This window comes from Macadamia integrifolia, chromosome 11 (assembly GCF_013358625.1).
Source record: "Macadamia integrifolia cultivar HAES 741 chromosome 11, SCU_Mint_v3, whole genome shotgun sequence".
Taxonomy (NCBI): domain Eukaryota; kingdom Viridiplantae; phylum Streptophyta; class Magnoliopsida; order Proteales; family Proteaceae; genus Macadamia; species Macadamia integrifolia.
The window spans coordinates 9,785,452-9,809,575 of record NC_056567.1 but is presented as its reverse complement, the minus strand read 5'-3'; the positions used below and the strand labels follow the sequence as shown (position 1 = coordinate 9,809,575).

General features: G+C 37.9%; 1 protein-coding gene across 1 annotated transcript; it reads right to left on the bottom strand.

Moving 5' to 3' along the window:
• Positions 1-1,670: 1,670 nt before the first annotated feature.
• LOC122092900 (endoplasmic reticulum-Golgi intermediate compartment protein 3-like) lies at positions 1,671-23,934 on the bottom strand. Its single transcript, XM_042663203.1, has 7 exons — positions 23,719-23,934; positions 23,126-23,218; positions 14,753-14,835; positions 14,491-14,566; positions 14,294-14,361; positions 6,447-6,578; positions 1,671-1,856 (listed from the first exon to the last, which is right to left on the bottom strand). Exons 2-7 carry the CDS (start codon positions 23,211-23,213, stop codon positions 1,671-1,673), a joined length of 633 nt encoding a protein of 210 aa, XP_042519137.1. The 5' UTR covers positions 23,214-23,218; positions 23,719-23,934.
• Positions 23,935-24,124: the final 190 nt, after the last annotated feature.

Sequence of the window (24,124 nt, the reverse complement as noted above, 5' to 3'; positions counted from 1 at the left end):
GGACTTATAATTTGAAACTAACACTGTACTGCTCACCCTGTTGTATTGCAATACAACCAAATATAAAGATTACATTTCAAGGACCATCAATGGAAATCAGGCAACATTAATTGCTCGACCATGTAGCCAACCCCATTTAGTTGGGAAAGGGCTGAGTTGTTGTTTGATGCTCTTGGACCGATTGATGGATGATTGGCAAGACAAAACTTGATCTAGAATATGAGGATCAAGTAAGGAGAACAAGGGAAGAGAGGAGAGAAGAGAGATCAATAAGATAGAGAAGTGGAGCATGCTGGAACACGATATGACTCAGTATCAATGATGCAGATTTATTACCGAAATACACTCGTTTCATTAGGAATAAGCCTAGGGTTCTGTTCCATACATGTTGGGCCTTTGATCCCATGTGTTTACAGTGTAATAGGCCACTTTTATAGGCCTAAACTGGGGGTATTAAGCTTGCATACGGGAATTACTGATTAGTTTCATTTTTAGTTGGGTTCAATTTAAGTTATATTTGTTTTCTTAGTAGTCAAGTTATTAGTTGAGTCAAGTTATTAGTTGTTAGTTTCCTTTTTGAAAGTTTATTTTTTTAGTTCTTGGAAACTGTTGTATTAAGAGAATATTTGGTTTCCTTTTTTAGAACTTTTTATTTTGTAATTCCCTCCCTTATCAACATTATAAATAAAGAAGAGGAGGCTCCTAAAGCTCCAACAATTTTGAAAAACAAATTAATGGCTGCTGCTATTGTCTTCTCCATTAAGAGTTGTCTTGTGTTTCATCCAATTGACTCTTTTCGGTGTAAGCCTGAGAGTCCTCTTCCTTTGCTTATCTTCTTCTCCTCTCAATTAGTCAAGAATCTACTGTTGCTGCAATCATCTACAAGTAAATGATTCCATCTTCTTCCATAGTTCTGCTTAGAAAATCTTCTGAGTTTCCTATTTGATCCCCTGCTGCCTGAAACACTTTCAGCCATCCTCCGTGGCTGAAAATTGGATTGAACCTCCCTCCCACCTAGTACTACCTTCAATCCAAACCTGGTCCAATTCTGACCAGCCAATTGGGAGAAATTAGAAATCTCCCCAATTTTGTCTTTTATTGACCTATTCTGCCCAGATTTGAAATCAATAGACCTGCCTTGATTTCTGTTGGTTTCTTTGAGTGTTGGATCTTATTATCAGTTGGATTTAGGCCTCTTACAGTCCCTGTTAAGGCCCTATCATCTATTGTTAGTTCTTTTCACAGATTCTTAACAGTTCTGTAATCGGTTGGCTGTTATAGACTTGGTTTTCCGTTTTATGCCAGAGTTGCTTTGTGTTGCTGTTATACTTTGGATATTGGTTGTTCTTTGAGAGCATCCTGTAACATTGGGATTAGGTTGCCTTGCCAATCCTGGTTCTACATTAATCAACCTATCATGGTCCAGCCTTACCCTTTATAATGCATTTCAGTAATGGACTCTTAGTAGGAAACCTGCTAACAGTCAATGTCCAATTACACAATTACACTTTTAAGTAAATAACTAAATGGAAACATGGACATAAGCCTTAAACTAAACTCTACAACTCAACACAACGTAATCCTAAGCACATCAGTGGAAAAAGATCTTCGTGTCAAACAAATCCCGGATGGCAACAAGCAAAATAAATTGCCGTGAACATCAACGCAATTCAAAATATCATAGCATCATCATCAACATCATAAGCCCATTCTCCAGGAAGGCAAGTAGTAATCTTCACAAAGAAGACAAATAAAAAGTGTAGCATAGGTCGCTGTGAACCACTAGTAAAATTGCAATAGCTGTAAAGGTTTCCGTGGACCAGTGATAAAGGTGCAACATAGGTTGCTACAAACCACTGATAAAAGTGCAGTATAGGTTATTGCATACCACATAACTTTACATAAGGTTGCCGGAAACGACTGATAACAACATAAGGTTGCTGGGACCACCACATAAAAATATCTTGTTGCTGAAAACCACAAGTGATTATCTTTATAAGGAATTATTTTGCTGATGACAAGAGCAGATGACACGAACAGATAATAATAATCTTCAGAACTGAGATGCCAACTCCAATCTCCCCCTCACATGTAGCAAGATCAGGTGAGCCACAAATGAAGAACCATTGAGAAATAAAATCTGCACGTAATATGTTCCAGATTTATGATGCTAATTGATGCAGAAAATTGCAGATTAGGTGCGTCACGAGTGGAGAACGATTGATGGATGAAATTTGCTGCTGTAGTGCTTCAGATTCATATTGTAGAGGATCCATGCAAGATGCAATCAGTAGGTGGATGAAACCAGCAGTACTCCATAGACTGAAGATTTGATCAGTAGCAGAATATAAAAAGACAGCAGTGACAAAACTTGGTCTAGAATAACTGACCTTAGCAAGTAACTGAAGTTTTTTTTTTTCCTTCTCCATCTCCCTGATACCATGTGACAAAACTTGGTCTAGAATAACGGAATCAAGGAAGAAGAACAAGGGAAGAGTGAAGAGAGAACAATACGATAGAGAAGAGGAGAAGAATGCTGGAACACGATTTGATTCAATATCAACTATTGTGGTCCAGCCTTACCTTTTATAATTTATTTTAGTAATGGACTCTTAATAGGTTTCCTACTAAGGTCGAGGTCCAATTTCACAATTACACTAAAAGTATATACCTGAAAACATGACATAAACCTAAACTGTCAACACAACTCATGATAGGGACACTCCCCTATCATGAGTAACCTTTAACGAGTAGGATTTAGTTGGGCAAAAGAAAATACTAAAGCATGGAGAAGTGAGTTCTGTTGTTGGGAGGAAAAATGAATAGAAACAAAAGCTACTGTTCCAGACTTCTAGTGCTGTGAGAATAGTAAGAATGGAGAAAAAATGTTCCATTCTCAGATTGAAGATGAAAATAGGAAAAGTAGAGTAAAATTGTAGCAGAAGACTATTGGATAAAGGTGATTAGAAGTTCTGCCAGCTACACAAACAGAATATAGAAAATAAAAATATTTGTTGTAGAATAGGACAGGAAAAAGGGGAAGGAGAGAGTGCTTTAGTGGAATAACTGACCTTAGACATTGGTACCACTCTATGCAGTTCCATTCTCAGAAGGCCTTCCTACTTTTTGGAAGCCAACCTATTTGTAAGAACTGCTAAAACCTTCCTTTAATCTGATTTATACATGATAAGGCCCCTTTAGTAAAGTTTTAAATAACTGACCTTAGACATTGGTACCACTCTATGCAACTAGAATAAAGATGTAAGAACTTAAGAATTACAACTGACCCTAAGAAATAACACAAACTATCGTAAGACTACTTTCATTTTTTTTTTCAACAACAACAACAACAACAACAACCTTATCCCAACTTAATGGGGTCGGTTAGATGGAGATTCCAAGCAAGGATGAGTGTAAGGATCCGTGCAAAAAGATTGACGGGTTATGGCTAATTATAATAAGTGTCGGCTGTCAACCTAACGCTCCACTACAGATCGGCCACATGCTCATAACCATAGTTGTCACGGCCAAGGATTAAAGTATCGGTATCGGTCGGCCAAAATTAAGATACGTATCTGAGGGTATCGTATCGTATCGGAGATATGCTGAGATATGTATAGATACGCTAAAGATACGCACATAAATGGATAGGAAACATTTTTTTATACACTTTTGCATAAAAAATTTGTCAAAAAAAGCTATTGATGACATGTATTATGCATAAACACTAAATTGAGGGTATTGCACTAAGAATTCAAGGTTTGTAGTTATCCCATAAATGTAAAATCCTTGTTCCCAACCTTGATTTTCACTTTTGTTAGAGAGAAATATGGTTGGGAGCAACTTTAGAATAAAAACCCCTTAAAAAATTGTGTTTTTTTGAAAAATGACCTAACTTGGCCATTATATGACTGTAGTGCACCATATCGGTACGTATCGTACCGTATCGGTATGTATCGACTGATACATACCGGTACGTACCAATACATATCGAAACTTACATTTCACTCGATTTTATTTTTTTCATAGAGTATTGGTACGTATCGGTCCGTATCAGTGAGTATCGGTGGTGTATCGGTGCGTATCGTAGTATACGTATTGATACGAAAGGGTTTTAAAAATTTCATGTATCGTATCGATAAGGGCCAATACGGTACGATACACACCGATACTTAAAACCCTGGTCACGACGCCAAAGTGAACGAAGGCGTTGGAGGGTTGTCTAAGCGCTTAGGCGAACAAGGCGCCAAAAAAGATGATACTTTTTTTTTTTTTTTTAATATATCTATTATATCTAGTATAATTGTATAACAATGATATAATTAGCTTTAAATTGCTCGTAAAAAATCAAGCCTTTAAGAAAATACAAGAAGCACCACTTTAAGCAACATCATGGAAAAAAAGTACACACTTTAAGCAATATCAAGAGACAAAAATCAACATTCAACATGAAAGTCATATCAATGCAAATTGCAAAATGATATATATTTTCTAACATGAGAAAACACAACAAAAAATGAGCAAATTATTCATAAAAAAAAACAAAGCTATAAATGAAACAAAAGGCATAATGACATATAATTCCTATTGAAATATTATAAAGAATATAATATTTAACTATTTTAGTATGGAGTTAGATATACTTGCCTCTATGATGCCCAAAACGAGATCCACAAAGTCCATCATAGACCATGAGTCCATGATATTTCAATGTTTAACCCCCTTTCAGTCAATACGTATAAGTTAGTGACACTAAAGCACTAAGCAAAAAGAGAAACCTTGTTCCTTAGTATATATGAATCATGATAGGTGATAGGCCATGGGTTCCAATCCTACTTGGGGAGAATTAAAAACACCTAATGGAAATTGAAAAACATAAAAATAAACCAAAATGCTAAACTTTAGTAAGCTTTATAGTATGAATTTTAAAACAACAAAATAAACCATCAAGCTAAACTTTGTTCTTGTTTAACCATAATCAAGCTAACAAATTAACATCTACTTCTTCTCCCTCCTGTTGTTGCTGACCCATAGAATCAATTGGCCTATCACCAAAGTCTTCATCAATATCTTCATCGCCATGCACAACGTCGTGGACCTCGTCTTCAACTTCATCATCTGACGATTCCTCAACATTGACCGTCCCCCTACCACGACGTATGTAGCAAATATTGGCTGCACTTGTTGATCCTTGAGCCCTCCTAGGTAAATTATTACCCCCCAACCGATGTAGATGCACCAACTGCTCTATCAACATCATAGTTTTTAAGGCGCTGCAAAGGCGATGCCTTTTTAGCGCCTTGGCGCTGATGCGGTCTAGAGATGGTAAGGCAGTGCTCCGCCTTACGTGAAGTGGCGCCTTATGGGTTTTTTTTTTTTATTAACACATTTTAAAATTACTTGATGAAGATTTCAAATATATATTTTTTATTGGTAGGTGCATGATTTTATTAACACTTGAGATGTGTGGGATCAACTTTAGTCCACCAAAAATAACCAAAACAAACAAAACAAAAACACGATTCACAAACAGGGTTTGGATTTTGTCAAGGGTTTTAAGAAAGGGCTTTGAGAAGGAATCAAGGAACAAGGAAGAACCACTTATCTAGGCGACCATTTTGCTCCGGCATCGGTGAGCTTCATTCTTCATTGACAGGAGTAGAAATATAGTGGATGATCTTAGGGCTTAGGCACTCATTTTGGCATCATAGAGGTAAGTATAATGAATACTTGCATTTTTTATGTCTTCTTTTCTTTATTTTTATAATTTTGCTTCATAATTATGTATTTATATTATATTTTAATATGTTATGATGATTGATGAAGATGAACTTAGTTTATTCACTTTATTGATTTGTTTTCTTGATGAATATCTTACATTGGTATGAATATGAACCTTTAATATTTATTTAACATATGAGTAATAGGATTCAACTAGGATTTGAGCCAAANTAATAAATACTTGTATTTTTTATGTCTTCTTTTCTTTATATTTATAATTTTGTTTCATAATTATGTATTTATATTATATGTTAATATGTTATGATGAATGATGATTGATGTTTCACTTTATTGATTTGTTTGCTTGATGAATATCTTACATTGGTATGAATTTGAACCTTTAATATTTATTTAACATATGAGTAATAGGATTCAACTAGGATTTGAGCCAAATAGATTGGTTTTATAAAAAAATTACACAGGAACGCTTTAGTCGATAAGGCGACGCTTTATGCCCGCCTTATCGCTAAGGCGCTCCGAAAGACCCTCAAACACCTCCGTCGCCTTACCGCCTTAAAAACTATGCCCCACACACACACAACTTATATCGTGTGATCACAAAGTGACAGGCTTACAGCCTTCTAATCCATACAGTAAAGACCAATGTATAACAGATGGGGACGTAATACTTATTTGATCATAAAAGATGAGATGAAAAACTTTACCAAAATTCGTCCTAATAAAAGAATGGATGATGGAAACACCACGGCATTACCATGTTTGTGAGTATAACCCCCTTCAACAAGGTCAGATAAGTATTCGGTGCCAATGATGTGGCCATCACGATTCAAGCGAAGCTGCAAGGAGCATCAAATCATTAACAGAACAAGAACTTCATGAGAGAAGAAAAAACAAGTCTAGGCCCACTGTTAAAACAAAGAACAATGATTAATGACAATTAAATACACAGTAATTTGTAAAGCTTAGACTCCTCCATTAAAAAAAGATAAAAAATTTCTCATGTGACATGACTCCATTACTAAATTGAATCAGACAATCGAAAAAAAAAATTGTGAACAAAAGTTAAAAGAACAAGAGTGCAACCACGAAAGGAAACATACAAATACATGAGCCCCTAAGGAATAGAAATGATGACAAGGTTCGATATACACAAGCTCCTAACCCCTCTCTTGCAGCCTTATCTGCCAGAGCATTGGCGTATTGCTAGATTTAACCCTCCAAGAATGAGATGCTCCTGGAGGTAAAGAGAGATCTAGCCTGTCTAATTAGGTGAGAATATTGCCACTGGGAGTGGAAAGTCTACTCCATAAGTCATTCATTGACCCAAGTCTTTAAGAACCGGAGCACAGGTTATATGATCCACTGTTTGGATTGGCTGAACCCAACCAATAGATGCCTCTACCCTTGAACACAAAGGCCAAATCTCCCTCTAATCTTCCAAAGTTACCAGTCTAAGAATAGTTAATCCCTTCCCTGAAGCGCAGCCCTTTCAATTATTCAAAAATCAAATCTCCAATAACCATATGCCTAGAAAGGACAGGCATGATCTCCCCTGTGAGATTTCAAAAAGTGCCCCCAGCAGCAGCACACCCTGGTTTCTGTAGGACCTCAAGTCAAAGTTTAAACATCACTGGGGAGGAGTCGTAATACTGCATGTGCATGGGGTGATTTTAATAAACACCCCCAATTCCCTCAAGATGCAGAGGAAATGCACTCTCTAGGTTTAACCACCGTAAAGTCAAAAGCAATGCTTAAAAGCCCAATCACACACAAAAATGGAATGGTGATGAGCCAGGCAAACTCAATAGAGCCACTGGTCAAACATGGCTAACTCAATGATGTCAGCAAAAACAGAGCAAGCTCTCTTGTCTCATTATGGTCAGCCAATTCAAAGCCATCCTTAAAATTCAAGTAAGAGCACTATGAATCTAAGATGGAATGCATAATCCTACTTATTGCTTAATAAATATCTCCTACAAATATTAGATTTAGTTGCCTTAAAAAGTCGTTAAACTTGAAGACATACTAATGTAATCCATCTAATTATGTAAGTTTCAAATTTTATAATTTGATTTGCCCATTTATAACTGGTAACCTAATGCCCTATAAATGAATAAGTAATCAAGAGGCTAATTAATAGCTCACGAACCAAGGAACAAAATCTCTTTATCTTTCCTTTCCAAAAAGCAATCCAAATCAACTAAATAAGTGGTTATAATGACTTAACCTGGACCAAATGGAATGACTTAACCTGGACCAAATGGCTTGACACCAAAGTTGAAAACAATTCGTAAAGCCGAACAGTTTGAACAGTTATACTCATCTTTTGACAAACATTTGTCCAGAACAAAGCTGAACGGAGGATAGCCATTAATAGATTGAAAGTTTCGTCTCCTTCAGTTGCAGAAGATTCATAAGAAATAAATAATTAACCAAGTATTATTTAATAATTCAAAATGACTTACACTGAGTAAATTAAAAAGAGGTATGTGTTGGAATATGTGTCCACGATAGGAGGAGTGTCCCCATCCTGGCATGATTATCTTATTACCTTTCCTAGTTAGATTAGATCTCTATTTTCCTAAATTAGAGTTAGACTGGTATTGTATTTCCTATTCCACCTATGATTGTACTTGGATCCATTTATTATAAATATACGATGGAGGGAGACTGCTAAACATTTCGGCTGCTCCTCTCCCCTGCCATCTCTCTTCTTCTTCTTTCTCATCTCTCTTCTCTCAAGTTACTAGTTACAGATCTTTGGTTTTCTACATGGTATCAGAGCCATGAGGGGAAAAAAATTAAAGTGATTTTTCCCTTTTATTTCTTCTTCATATAAAGGTTCCTGTTTCTGTTTTTCTTCTCGTTGCTGGTTATCTTCATAGATGGTTATTGAAGGTCCCTCCCAACTGGGTAGATTTGCCATCCCCCGAGTTTTCTGCTGTCTTTTCTACAAGCAAGACCCTGACTTTCTGATTTTCTGGTCGTATTGGTCTCCGTTTCAATATCTTGCTGGGATCAATTCTAAACTGGTCGATTGGCTCGTAATTTTCTGTTTCTCTCCATCGTTGTTTCTGTTCTGATGGTTGGTTGACTCTGTTACTGTGATCGAAGATCTGATACTGCTGCTATTTTGTGAGTTGCTGATGGCATGATATCATTGTCGTCTGATTTGACTCTGTTGGTTCGATCTTCTTGACTTGATGGGTCATCATCCGCTGGTCACTGGTTGCTGGCTGCTGGTTGTATCGATTGCAGCAGTGTTGGGCACACAATCATGCTATTTTCTTCTGGTTTTATCAGGTATTTGCTGATATCGATTTACAGTTGCTACCACTGATGTTCCGCTGCTGTTCCCCTTTCAATCTGCTGATTAGCTTCTTGTTGATGTTGTTTGCTGCTATGATTCTGAAACCGACATCATCAAGTATCATAAAAAGGGATGCAAAAATATTGCCACTGCTGATCTACGTTTTCTGCTAATGCCTATTGATGATCAACTTTGCTTCAGACTTGTGAGATCACCGCCCCACCTTGTGGTTACTAGTTTCAGAGATTATCTCGGTATTCCGATTGCTGGTTTTTCTCGTGCTAACAATTTGCTCGTGATTAATCCTTATCTTTCAGCCTCTGTTTTACCCTTACATTTATCTTTAATCGCTTTATACCCTTTAGTTATTTTCCCTTCCAAGTTTGCCTTATTTAATGTCCCTTTATCTTACCAATGGCCTTTTAAAAAATTCTAATTGTTTACCAGATTGCCATTCAGCCAAGCCACTCCCCATTGAGCACCTGATATATTTACCAAACTGCCATTCATTCCTTCATTCCCTTTGATCTACCCATTGACCACCTGATCTATTTAATCTTGGACATTTTGGTTAATAACGGTTCTGCCATTGCCCCTTGTTATTGCCTATTATGAACTTGGATGAGTCTATACAAAACCCAATTGGGTATTTTGACCCAGGTTCCACATCAACTGGGGATTGCATTAAGTAATTACAGAATTGCCATCGGGCATATACATGTGTCATATTATTGCTTTGGTGGGCCCCAAATCACATCTCTGGGATTGACAGTGTTATTGACATGTCTCGGTGCTTGGAGATTGTTCCGCTTTGCAGCCGTGAGGGGGAGTTGGAAATTATTTTATGCTCTTGGTAAGAGTTTATTTGGGATGCTAACTATTGGAATTATTTGTTTCACGTGTAATGCTACACATGAGGGGGAGATTGGAGATTTTTATTTGCTCTACACAATTCACCAATTGGAGATTTTTTTGACAGTGAAGATTATTTATCAGCTCATGTCTTCGGTAACGATTTTAGCTTTTGAAGGACAATATTAATGAAGTGATATCTTAAAATGAGGTGATCTCATAAGGATCTAAGTTGTTGCCTTTCATCTTTATCTCTTTTAAAGCATGATATGGTGTGTTTTGAAGATTGGCTATCCACCTTGTGCGATTGAATTGATTCCTTTCTTTGAAGATCGAGTTCTTCCCTTATATTGAAGATCGTGTCTTCCCCTATTGGAAATCAAGTTCCGAAATTATAGGAGAGCATCTGTCATTGTAACCTGTCTACTACTATGGTATTTTGGATTGTGGTTGATGATATCTACCATTTCTGCGATTTTTGGTTCTTCCTTTTGGAGATTGAGTCGTCCTCAGACATTGAAGATCAAGTCTCCTCCTCTTGAAGATAAAATACTGCACATGTTGATGACTATCTACCGTCCATTTTGTTCATTGCTGATGGTTCAACACGACATTTTTTATTTATTGATGATGGTGTGCTAGAGTTGATATTGTTGTTGGTTTTTATGGTGGTTGATTGAAGTTTCCACTGTTCTCATTGGAGTCTACAACGACTATTTAAGATTGATGTCACATCTGTTTTTCAATTCTCGTTGGTCCAAGCTGGAGCTTTATTTTGATATATGTATACTCCAGCTTGAGCGGGAGTGTTGGAATATGTGTCCACGATAGGGGAAGTGTCCTCATCGTGGCATGACTATCTTATTACCTTTCCTAGTTAGATTAGATCTCTAGTTTCCAAAATTAGAGTTAGACTAGAATTGTATTTCCTATTCCACCTATGATTGTACTTGGATCTATTTATTATAAAGATACGATGGAGGGAGACTGCTGAACATATCGGCTGCTCCTCTCGCTTGCTGTCTCTCTTCTTCTTCTTCCTCATCCCTCTTCTCTCAAGTCACTGGTTGCAGATCTTTGGTTTTCAGCAGTATGTAATGGATGCTAATGAAGATTTGTCCTCTGTGAAAACCTTGGTTATTTTAGAAAAATTGCTATCAGATTGTGGTAAGAAGTTATAACCTTAATCCTCTCTTAAAAGTATCTGTTAAAATTGAACAAAATCTAGAGCAACGCATTCAATTAGCCAACTCTTTCTGTGAGCTACAAGATCATTGCAATAAAATTGTAGCAAAAATTCCACTCACATCATAGAAATTTCAAGATTTTAATTGCTAAAAGTATTATCCATAAACTTAAGGAAAAACCATGACATAATAATATAGGGAAAAAATCGACTGTTACACTATAACGATTTGACAAATGATTGTGATCAGTGAGATACTATGATTCCTCCCATTCTTAAATTTCAGCCGTCCTCATCATATGTGCTAAAGTTACTACAGTAGGTACTGCAGGGGTTATTTGTAGACAGTTTTTATGATAGGGGCTTATGGGTGATTACCTCTAAACCTAAGGGGGCAACTCATAAAATGCTAAAGTTAATGTTTATAAATAAAGGTTATGGCTGTCAATAGGGTAATACAATCAAACCCTATTTGATTAGTCTTCTCTTCGCTCGGTACTTCTTCTTCCAGTGACTGCAATTCTTTTCCTTATTTTGAGTGTCTAAAGATTTCTGTGGAGGTGTGCAGCAGCTACTGCTGCTTCTATCAGTTATGGGTTCTCTTGTCTGATGAAGGCAGCTCAGCTGGATTCATGCATTTATTTGAAAGAAGGCCAGAAAAAAAAAACCAGTGATTGCCCTGGTTCTGAGTTCTTTGTGCTGAACAGGATTCTACACGATCTCGTGATCTGACCATTTGATCAAAGTGAAACTTTGGGATTATTTTCTCCTATTCACCGGCTACACTCGACCAAAGTTTGGGTCAGATCAGAGCCGTTGATTGAGAGAGATTTGATTTCCTAAAATAGATCCATAATCCAACATCCAGACGTCGGATTTTCTTCAGATTTCAGTCTTGTTCTGTTGATTCAAGGCTATACTCAATCAAAATTTCAGAGCAGTTAGATGAGTTTTTCCCCATCAATCTGCAGTCTTACTTTTATGCAATTCCGTTTTCTGCTTCCTGCGTTTTTTGGCCTTTTTTATTCTGCCGATTCCGGTCATGGCTTATGTTTGATCCTTATGTGGATTTTCGATATTTCTTCTTTCTGGCTGATTATGGTTGCTGTTTTGGCCAGAGTTCTTTGTTCTCTAGTCTGTGAATGTGATTTGTTGTGATCTACCTTCCCTAGTGCGATTCGTTTTGGTGCTGCAACTATTTCTATCCTGATATAATGTGTGACTCAAAACTATGTGTGGACTCTATGAATGTCCAACTTACCGCTATCAAATTAAATGGTGCAAATGACCACCTTCTGGGGGCTCAAGCCATGAAGGTTTATACTAATTCTAAGGAAAAATTACTTAACTTCAGCCATGATAATATAATCGTCAGGTTCCTTCAGAAAGTACACACGTTATGTACCAGTAAACACCAAGCCAATGTTATGTACCATTAAAAATCAGATTTCAGCTGAAACACATCAAGAATTTGCACCAACCAAATGTTATACATCACTCCAACACGCATATATTTCTGTACCATGAGTGCTGATGTAATCCATATACCAGCAGAAAACCAATGCCAAGTTATCTTCTTGTCACAATTGTCTGCTCAAATTACCTACCACAATAACTCAAGGAACTTGAGCACTCATAGCTCTCTGGTTTCTGCTAAAGGTCAAATACCTTTCGACTTATTCAACCTAAGAACACAGGATAACTTTTCCCTTTCCATCACATTACTTCCTCTAATTGAACCTCCAACCCAAATTGAATCTGTCTCCCATGTATCTCTATGGTTTCTGCTAAAGGCCTACCACTTTTCAACTTAAGCAGCCTAAGAACAAATGATAACTTATCCATTTCCATCACATAACTTCCTGATGCGGATCTGGGTTCCAAAACCAGAATTGGATTGCTTAAGGGCCCATCCAAGAGTGCAATAACCCATTAACAAAGAATTATGGCAGTTCTGTAATTAACCTCAATTTTCCAAGAAGAGTGCCAATTTTGAAATAAACAGATTCTAAGGATCACAAGGATGTGAGAGGGTTTTGATTAATTGGCCAGGGATAAACTAGGAAGGAAACAAAAGATAGTGGCAACCATTAACCAATAAGGGTGAGAAGGGTAATAGATTAAGTGGAGACATAAGCCAAAGAGATGAGAATTGTGGGAGGGTTTGGTGGTTTCCATCTACTTCCAGCCAAGGCAAGAGGCAGAGAACCCAAGTCGATTCAGGTGAGATATCTTCCTCAATAGGACTCCAAACCAAACAAGATTTCAGGTTTAACTTCCTAACCTTTCAGCCTCTTAGAAACACCTAAAAACAGACCCTATAATCAGATAATGGGTTCAGACTAATTGATAGGAGCAGATCTAGGCGATGCTTCACAGAACAGACCTGATTGTGGCTTCGATTCTTACTGTAGAGTATCAACAGGAGCCAAGATTCTAGGGTTTCAGTCGCCCTTTGATAAAGAACAACCACACAAAATTTCAAGAGGGAAGGAAGAGGAACGAAAGAGATCGACTCACTTTTATCAGACTAGCAGTGCCGCTTGTTGCAGGAAATAACAGTAAAGAAGGAAGAAGAAGAAGAAATAAAGAGAGAGAGAGAGAGAGAGAGAGAGAGAGAAATCACACAAAGGGTGGAAGGAGAAGGTCACACAACCATTGCAATCATTACCATTCGGAACCATTAACAATCAATCAATCCATTCTTCAAAACTTGCTCTACTATGCCCATCGGTCACATACAAATAAAAGGAAAGACATCCTAAATTGGAAACCTATTCTATTTAGGAATAAAATAAAAATTGGAAACACAATAAAATATCCTACCCTAATCTACCCAAGTAAGAAGAAAGGAAATAAAAGATCACTCCTCTGCATCTACCCAAATAAAAGAAAGATTACAATATTATTCCCAAAATATATAAATCCCACTAGATTCCAAAAATAAACTGAACCCAGGTCGTCTCGGTCTAAATTGCCAGAAGGGTCAACTAGTTCAGCCATGATTCTGCATCACTTCCTCTAATTGAAACTCCAACCCAAATTGAATCTGTTTCTCAAGTATATCTATGTGATGTATGTCTTCCTTTATGAATGTCTTAACCATTACCAAATAGAGCAAGAAATACAAAGTATTGGCAAACAGACAGAAACTATATCAAGTTCAACCTGCACAATCTTGGAAGAATAAAACACTTCCTTACCTTCCAAATGTTTGTATCAATGTCCACTTCATGTTTGCCTGACATATCAACAGCATCAATGCTTAAAACTGCAACATATCAGAATAGCATTAGTCTTCGACACTTGAAAAAGATAATTTCACAAATAAATAGTCAAAAGAATCAGAAAAAAAAAATTTTGTCACCACGAAAATTGAAAGTAGAATCAGAATGCTAACCGTCACAAGGTAAAGAAGGGAATGACACATTTAAATGGATTGGAAGAGTCTCTCCACGTTTCAAATCTACAGACATCTGAAACATGACATGCGAACCACAATTAGATAACCCAGATGATCTAAGGAACCAGACTTGCTAACTGCAACCAGATGCAAGTAGAATTATGCTCCAAGAGAGAAGTTTATCCTCCACAAGCCACGAATATCTAACAATGGAGATGCATAATACATATTAAGTGACAACAAGAAGTTAGACTCACACCTGATGTACTGTATATGTTGTAAGATAGTACTTCAGCTCATGCAAAAACAACGTAGCCATGATGATTAAACCAACAATGGACACTACAAAAAGGAAGAGGAAGAAAATTAAGGCATACAATAAGTTAAAGGAAAAGAAAAGAAAATATAATCCTATTAAACAATAAAAATGAGCAGGGTTGGGTTTGAAGCGCATCAAGGATGTCAACTCAGCTGGTTATCAAACTGGTTTGGAAATTAGTCACAAACAAGAAAAGCATCAAGGGTTGATTGGGTTTCCTCGACCCTTCTCTGGTCAGACTCTTTCTGGATTCTGCAAATCTCTTCTAATGCCTCCTGGGTGTGGCGCAAGATTATCTTTCTTAGACAATTTGTCTCCGAAGCTATCTACTCTCAGATTGTTGACGGGGCCTCTACTTATCTTTGGCTCGATTGTTGGCATCCTAAGTGAGTTCTATCTCAAATCCTAAGTACTAGAGCCATCTATAGTTCTGGATTGTCTAAGCATGTGCTTGTTTCTGACATCTTATGCTCTGGTATTTGGACCCCCTCGGTCCCTTCCCCGGAACTCGGCAGTGGAGGCATAATACTATTCTCTGGATCCCTTCCCCGTCGGGGCTTTTTAGTGCTAAGGCTGCTTGGGATTTTGTCAGGGTTCATGATCCCTCTTCCCCTTGGCACAAGCTTATTTAGTTCAAGCATCACATTCCTCGTCAATTTTTTACGGTTTGGCGAGTCTTCACAAATTGCCTACCTATGCAAGCATTTCTCATTCAAAGAAGAATTCATCCCCCCCCCCCCCTGACCCTTGTGCTTTCTTTGTGGTGCCAAGCAAAAGAACATTGATCATCTCTTTTTTGCCTACCATGTTTCCTTTTCCATCTGGAAGGGGTTCTTGCCAAATGTTGGCCTTCAAGTAGGGGTATTCTCCCCTTTCAGAGGGAGTGGATTTGGATGGCTATGACGTTTCAGGGGACGACGATTTGTGATATTGTGGGCAAGCTTGCTTTCTGTGCTACTATAAATCAAATCTAGATAGAGAGAAATCATAGGAAATGGACCTCCAACTCTCGGCCGCTTGGGAAGATTTGGTGCTCCATCTTCTTTGATGTCAAAGCCAAGATTTCCAATGTAATTTCCACTTGTAATCCCTCCCCAAGAAATTATCATATCGTTGCTTCTTGGGAGCTTCCTAGCTTTGTGATCAGGTCTCCCACTCCTATTTGAGGATTGGTTTTTGTTTTTCATTCTCCCTCCCCCCCCTCTTCTTTAGGGGTTGTATGTATCTTCTTCTCATTTTGGTAATGAATTATTTATTCACCTAAAAAAAAAGAATAAAACTAAAATATTTATTGAGGTTGGGAAAATATTTTCAAGCAGCCATTCAACAAGCACAAAACATGAGAATGTCTGATTGAAGAGGAAGGATTCGTACTAGGTAGCAAAGCCAAACAGCCTAGCCTTTCATGACGAAAAAGTTAAAATGCATATGAAATCTGCTTGTTAACTTTACTCTCTGACTTTCTTCCTGGTCTGGATACTGTATGTGGCTTGGTCGTCAAGCTTTCAGTATAACTCCATAACAAAAAAATATTGAAACTAACGCCATAAGTAGGGACAATAATCCTGTCCAATAACGTTTCACTTTCAAAATAGAAAAATCGCTTCCAACAAACTTCTCGGGCTTCTTAAAATATAGCACCCAAAAAATATCAAGGAGATGAATCTGCTGATTATAATAAGCCTTTCAGCTCTCTATTAATCCCCAAATAGAAGGAAAGAAGTCCTACCTGATGTAGGTAAGGGGGAAATCGAACCATCTGTAGTGTCCCCTTTCAGGCCTGTTTATTTGGGGCCGGATAGCCATCGAACCAGGGCATTCCTGGCCCAGAACTGCCCCTGATTTGCCCATCGAACAGCAGCTTCTTCAGGCCAGATTTGGGTAAATAGTTGTTTACCATTTTTGGCTCACAGTCCAGCTCAGCAGCAGTTTCCCTTCTCATCGATCAGCATACTTGGGCTCCAAGTTTTGACTTCCAAAAGATCTTCCAAAGATTCATACAGATGTCCTTTATTAGGTGGAAAGCAATCTCAAGAAGAATGACTACTGCAACCATCGAACTACACTAGGATTAGTTTCTATTTTGTGTACAATTTAAATTCTTTTTTGGTTAGTCAATTAGTTTCCTATTTGTAACTAGGCTAGTTTCCTTTTTTAGTTTCTAAATTACTCCTACATGGTTAGTAAGTTAGAGTTTAAGTTACGAAGTTTATTTCCAGGTTTTAGTTTCCTATTTTAGAATTCAGCTCTGTAAGCCTATATAAGAGGCACCCATCAATTGTAAGCAATCAGACTTTGATTAATGAAATTTTTGAGTGAAAACTCTTGGCTTAACAGCTGCAATTGAGAGGGGAGATGCCTAACCCATTGAAGGGTGTGATACCCAAAACCTGAGGGGTGAGATAACCATTCCACTGTTCTCTTCCACCCTTCTCCATCCCTCCATCGATACTCCTTTTCTTTTTTTCTCTTCTTTCTTTGCCTATTGTGATAGTGTTTGAGTGCTATTGGAAGACCTATTGAAGGACAGAAGATCACCCATTGAAGCAGCACAGAAGACAGCCAAGAGGAGGGATCGTTTTCAGCAAGGATCAGGGTTTTGACCTGAGATCGATTTCTCAGATCTCATAGATCTAAGACCATCTGCTGGAACCCTTTTGAGGGTTGCTTCAGGCCCCTAAAATAGGCCTTCGACCAGAGCTACAAGGCTATCAGAGCCTTGGTTTGAGAGCTTCTGGATTTCTCCCTATCGAGCTACTCCAACTCTGATTTGCTGCTGAACTTCTGGTTGCTGTGCTAGTGTTCCCCTACAGCGCATCTGCAGACCAGATTGGAAGACCCTCAGGTCCCATTTGAGACATCTATCGACCACGTGTGTTAGCCATACTTCTCATACTTGGTGAGTTATAGCATCCCTCTCGGATCAGCACTACCTGTCCAGAACTTGATGCTTTCTTCGAACCCTTATTCTGTAAGAATTGAACTTTTCAAGGCACCATCTTAGTCTATAAACAAATCTTTGATTTTTTTTTTTTTTTATTACTAACTAAATTTTACTGGGCACCTGGCCAAAGACAACAATACACAGAATGTCCAAGGCTTTAACACCCAAAAAAAAAGCTTCAACTCGTGATTTGCGTAGATGGAATTCCAAGGACCACAAGCACAAAAAGGTCTCCCACATAAGGGGGAGGGACACTCTAAGAGGTCACCAAATCCCAAATCCTAAGGGTGTATGATGCAGATAAAACACAGAACTGAGCTCATTTTTGTGGAATGGAGGCTTGGGTTGATTATATATGTGTTGGTCTTCAGTCCAATGGGTTTCTTTGTAATAGACCATTTTAGTGGGCCTAAATTATGGATTGGAGGTAGGAGAGGTGGCAGCATGCTACGTGGCAACCATCAGAAAGCCACCTGCATTTTTGGGCGTTGATCCAATGGCCCATGTCTCTCCCGCAAGGGTCTTTCTAAGTCACAATGACACAACAACCATTAGTTTTGTTCCGTATGTCTGCAAAAACTCAAAAAATTACCAAAATGCCCCTACAGGTTTGAATGGCCATATCTTGGCCAATATAAGTCCAAATGGGGTGGTTCAACTTGCCACTTGAACCATTTGAAGAGTAGAACACCCATGTGCAGCAAGAAGCATGATTTGAGGAAATGTTGCCAAGAATTTTAAATAGAATAATAATAAAAAATAAAAAAGACAAGGGTAGATCTGAGAGATGGAGTTGCATTGAAGCTTTCCAACCACCTACTTTGGGTGTAATGAAGCCATGGTGATGGCCAACAAGGTAGGTGAAGCCCATTGAAGACTTGGAGAGGGATTGCAAGAAAAGGAAGAAAACGAAGGGAAAGAAAAGGGGTATTCCATGTGCAAGCACACATTGAAGGTGGGTGTGCCTAAGAGGCGGTGACCTAAGCTCTCCGAAGACCGGTTCTTGTGAAGGGTCTCTTGGTGAGTGATTGACTATGTTGATGTGGGGAGCGTACACAGAGTTACACTTTCACATTAAGGGAGCAGTCAACAAGTGAAATTATGTTGGGCGAGGTAATCCACATTTTACAAGTCCCTAATTTTTTATATTGGACTGTAGGCAAGGTGTTTGGGGAAATGCCTAAGTCACTATTTTATTGTAATTGGGGAGATTTGTATATTGGTTTAACACAATAAACTGCACTATATTGTAGGGCGTCATTGTAAGCTACCTATTTTAGCTGGGTGTTCAGTTGCAGCTGGAAACAGGGATTGTTGTTCCTTGATAGTTGTAGCTACCTAAATATTCCAGCGTTGTAACACCCTCTCAGTTGTATGCTAGGTAAACCAGGGTCGAAACCCTAGCCTTTGTTTTTGCAAGGGTGGAAGTAGGTGTTGTTACTAGGTCATTGCAGCAGTCAAAAGCAGTATTAAGTAGATGATGAGCCCTGCTGGGCATTACTTCGTAAAGTAGGCAGCTGCTGAACCACGCTATATCTTGTGTAGTGGGTGTGCTTGTTGGGAGTTGTACTGTTGTATATGGTGTCTTGTAAGCAGGATGGATGTGCACACCAGGTAGACCTTACCACAGGATTGTATCTCTGCTTGTGGTTGAGAGGCTAGGTGTGTCACACGATTGTGTTTGTGTAAGTTTGATTAAGTACTGCAGAGCAGTATACGTGTGTGATGTTGGTTGAGGATCTGCAAGCAGTGGGATTGAGTGACTGCACATCAGTGAAGTCCACATTTGTGCTTGTGAAGCATGAGTGCCAATGACATCAACGAGTGAGTTTGGAAACAAACGAGTTGATTCGAAGTTTTTGAGTTCACTAATTCACCCCCCTCCTCAGTGACCATCTTAGTCCAACAATTCCTATTATGGATAGAGTTCCTTTGATGTAGATCGCAAGAACAAGGCCCCAAACCAGTCCAAACCGGTTGTGGGATACAACTGTCGTGGGAGGTAGCCTGGTCTGATGTGGCTTGATTCTTGGTTCTTGGTTCTTGGTTCTTGGTTCTTGGTTCTTGATTGGTTCAATCCAAGGACATCTTGCATGGAGAAGACTTGAAGAAGATTCCCTCTTGATTCATTGACCCCATGGCCCGCTCACATGGAGCAGTTTAAGTTGCAAGATTTTTTAAGAAATCTTTGATTTATGTAGTTTTCATTTTCATATTTCCTTGTAATAGTTAGGAAGATATTATCTAGTTAGTTTCTAATTATAGTTTTTTACTTTTAGAAAGTAGGAAATCTAATTTATTGGGTTTCTATCTTTGTAAAAGGGAGGGATTTAATTTGATTTGTAATTAGTTTCCAAATAGGATAATATCTAATTATAAGGGGATTCCTTTCCTTTTCCATGCAAGGAAAGACCCAATTTTGTAATCATTTTAAAGTTTATAAATAAAGGAAGAAGGCTGATCTATAGCCCACGATTGAATGGAAAAAAAACTTTGTGCTGGAAAACTGTGAGATGCAGTGCTATAAGAGACAGCTTGGGTGAGATGCCCTATCGATCTTCTTCTTCCCCTTCTCTATTTTTTCTGTTTATTTCTTTCTCTCTATTTTATTTTTTAGCTATCCTAAGTGATCAATCCCTATTCGAGTTTAGTTTGAAGCAAGGATTAAAGTATCGGTATCGGTATCGGTCGCCGTATCGGTCGGTCAAAATTAAGATACGTATCGGAGGGTATCATATCGTATCGGAGATACACTAAGATACGCTAAAAATACACACATAAATTGATAGGAAACATTTTTTTAAACACTTTTGCATAAAGAATTTGTTAAAAAAAGCTATTGATAACATGTATTATGCATAAACACTAAATTGAGGGTATCGTACTAAGAATTCAAGGTTTGTAGTTGTCCCATAAATGTAAAATCCTTGTTCCCAACCTAGATTTCCACTTTAGTTAGAGAGAAATATGGCTGACATCAACTTTGGAACAAAAACCTTTCAAAAAATCATTTTTTCTGAAAAATTACCCATATTGGCCATTATATGACCGTAGCGCCGATACGTATCGATACTCACCGATACGTACCGATATATATATATATCTATACTCACCGATACGTGCTGATATATACCGATACGTACCAATCGATACATACATACTCACCGATACGTACCAATACATACTGAAACGTACAATTTACCTCAATTTTATATTTTTCATAGAGTCGTATCGAGGCATGTCGTATCGTATCAATGTGTATTAGTGGTGTATTGATGCATATCGATATGTATTGTAGGATATATATATCGATACGAAATGATTTAAAAAATTCAATGTATCGTATCGGTGTGTATCGTATCGACCGACTGAATTTAAGATACGTATCGGAGGGTATCGTATCGGTATCGGAGATACTTAAAACCATGGTTTGAAGATTGATTACAAGCCCCAACACTTGCTGCCATTGCAGACAAGTCCAAGACCTGTGACATCTATTTTGTTCAATCTACTAACCGGCAGCACTTGTGATCTTGTTCAGAATTAATTCCTAGTCATTTACCTGCGAATTTGTTCTACATTAATTGGTACCAAAGCCAGAAGGGCAGCGAATGGTGTTGATGATTTTGCAGTCTACTACCCACCAAAAGATGATCATGCAAGTCTAATTCAACAATTCAACCAAACTTGTGGACGAGTTTTTTTTTTTTTCAAGATGGAGAGAGCTGATGTAGATCGCAGGAACAAGGCCCCAAACCAGGCCAGACCGATTGTGGGATGCACCTGCTGTGGGAGGCAGCCTGGTCTGATGTGGTTTGGTTCTTGGTTCTTAATTGGTTCAACCCAAGGACAGCTTGTATGGAGAAGACTTGAAGAAGATTTCCTCTTGATTCGTGGGCCCCATGGCCAGCTCACATGGAGGAGTTTAAGTTGCAAGATTTTAGGAAATCTTTGATTGATGTAGTTTCCATTTTCATATTTCCTTGTAATAGTTAGGAAGATATTATCTATCTAGTTTTTACTTTTAGAAAGTAGGATTCTGATTTATTGGGTTTCTATCTTTGTAAAAGGGAGGGGTTTGATTTGATTTGTAATTAGTTTCCATTCCTTTCCTTTTCCATGCAAGGAAGGACCCAATTTTGTAATCAATTTAAAGTTTATAAAAATAAGAAGAAGGTTGATCTACGGCCCATGATTGAATGAAAAAAAAAAAAGCTTTGTGCTGGAAAACTGTGAGATGCAATGCTGTGAGAGACAGCTTGGGTAAGATGTCCTAGGGAAGAATGAGATACTCAACCCAACCTATACCCCTTCCCTATCTATCTTCTTCTTCCCCTTCTCCTTTATTTTTTCTGTTATTTCTTTCTGTCTATTTTATTTTCCCTGCTATCTTAAGTGATTCCAGCCCTTTTTGAGTTTAGTTTGAAGCTTTTGATTACAAGCCCCAACACCTGCTGTCATTGCAAGATCTGAGAAGATAAGTCCAAGACCTGCGACATCTCTTTTGTTCTATCTACCAACAAGAAGCACCTGGGATCCTGATCTGTAATTAATTCCTAGTCATCTAGCTAGGAATTGGTTCTACATTTTCCTTTCTTTCTTTCTTATTTCAAGTATACTTTTAGTTTCTAATTAAAATATGTAAGGCCATAGAACCCCCCATAGTTTTTAATATTGAACAAAGCTTGGCTTTGCTCCTGTGAAATTCTAAATAGTGTTGTGGGATGTAGTATGACACCCTTGGTAAGATGCTAAGGTCGGGCTGATGCCTAGTTCCACGTAAGATGCTTGGTTCATAACAATCGATCTTTCTTCTATTCTTCTATTCTTCTTCATTTTATCCACCGTCAAACCAGGTTAGTTTTTCTTAAGTGTCTATTCTGTTTTCATGCATTCCTACTTGTTACAATTTCAGTTCTCTATAGTTTACATATGAGATTTCAATCTTATTTCATATTTGGCAATCAGACTACATTCTAAACACACACAAGGTTTCAAAATTTGATCTTTGTATTGTTTTCCTAGAATGCTACTTCTAGTCAAATTTTTTGTTCTACTCTATTTAAAGATCAGATTTTATTTTCTGTATTCTACCAAAAAAAAAAAAGGATCTGATTTTCTGTCTGGGTTAGTATCCTTATATTATCACTGAAATCTGTTGGTGTTTTGGTAATTCAACAGATACTACCTTCCCCCTGCAGAAATTCTTAAACTTGGTAGTGGGTGAAACCAACTACATACAAGCTGTAAGAATCCAAAATTTGTAAAGCAATAATTTCATATAATTGTGGAGCAGACGAACAATGTGCCAAATTATTTATAATTTAAGGTACACAGAACCGACACAATTTACAAATAAAGAAACATACCCACTGCTCCAGACTGTGTCTTCTGCAACAAGTGCTCTTCAGCTCGAGGAAATGCATCAATGCTCTTCAGAACTTGCTTCACCCCCATTTTAACTTGCACCCCACAACATAATGTTAATTAACCTCTCACCTCAATATATAGTAATACAAGTCCCTCAAGTAGAAAACAAAAACAATCAAGTAAACCAACTAAATTATGTTACATGATACATCGATCTCACAAGTGCAGAGTAATCGACAGTAATCGGATATTACTTAGCAAAATCAAAATTTGCACACATTGCAATTACAATTAGAATTGCTTGAGAGGTCAAGATTAGCGACATCCTAAAGCTAAGCAGGTACCATCCCCGCAACCCTATATATCAATTTCCTTGCCTCAAAACTCTAATTCCTAAAGAGAGGATACAAGAGCTACAGAGATTATCAGGTAGAAAATAACTGTTAAATAAGGAATTAAAACCTCGAAAAGAAATATAGGATCTTTCGAGTTCAAACACCAATACAAAAATCTAACTAAAACAAATCAACAATGAAAAGACAAACTAATGATGAAAGATCTAAAACAGCATCAAACGGAATGAATGTCATACCAGTCACAAGATTTCAGATGGGGAGAGATTTTCCCTTCTTTTTTTTTTCTTTTTTCAACCCTTCGCGCTCTCTCTCTCTCTCTCTCTCTCTCTCTCTCTCGGTCTTTCCCGCTCTCTCTTATTTCCTAGACCTTTGACGGTGTCAGGGTAGAAGTACAAGATCGAGATGGGGAAGGAGAGAGACTCTCAGGAAAACAGCACGAGATTTACGCAGTGTATTTATCGGTAATGCTTTATAAGTCTTTTTCTTTTCTTTTTTTCTCTTTTCGGCGCGGAAAGGGTGGACCCCACATGAGTCATCGGGATCCGGGACTTATTGTTGAATCCTTACAATAAGCGTAACGTACGCATCGGAGATTCTGTATTGGCTAAGCGAGTCCTGTGACTCGTGTCGATATACGCCCTG

Excerpts from the sequence above, each read along its gene's own strand:
- LOC122092900 (XM_042663203.1), bottom strand. The coding sequence starts at position 23,213 with ATGGGGGTGAAGCAAGTTCTGAAGAGCATTGATGCATTTCCTCGAGCT. Across the intron at positions 14,836-23,125 it reads GACACAGTCTGGAGCAGTGG|TGTCCATTGTTGGTTTAATC; the intron begins GTATGTTTCTTT and ends TCCTTTTTGTAG. Across the intron at positions 6,579-14,293 it reads TTGATACAAACATTTGGAAG|CTTCGCTTGAATCGTGATGG; the intron begins GTAAGGAAGTGT and ends TGCTCCTTGCAG.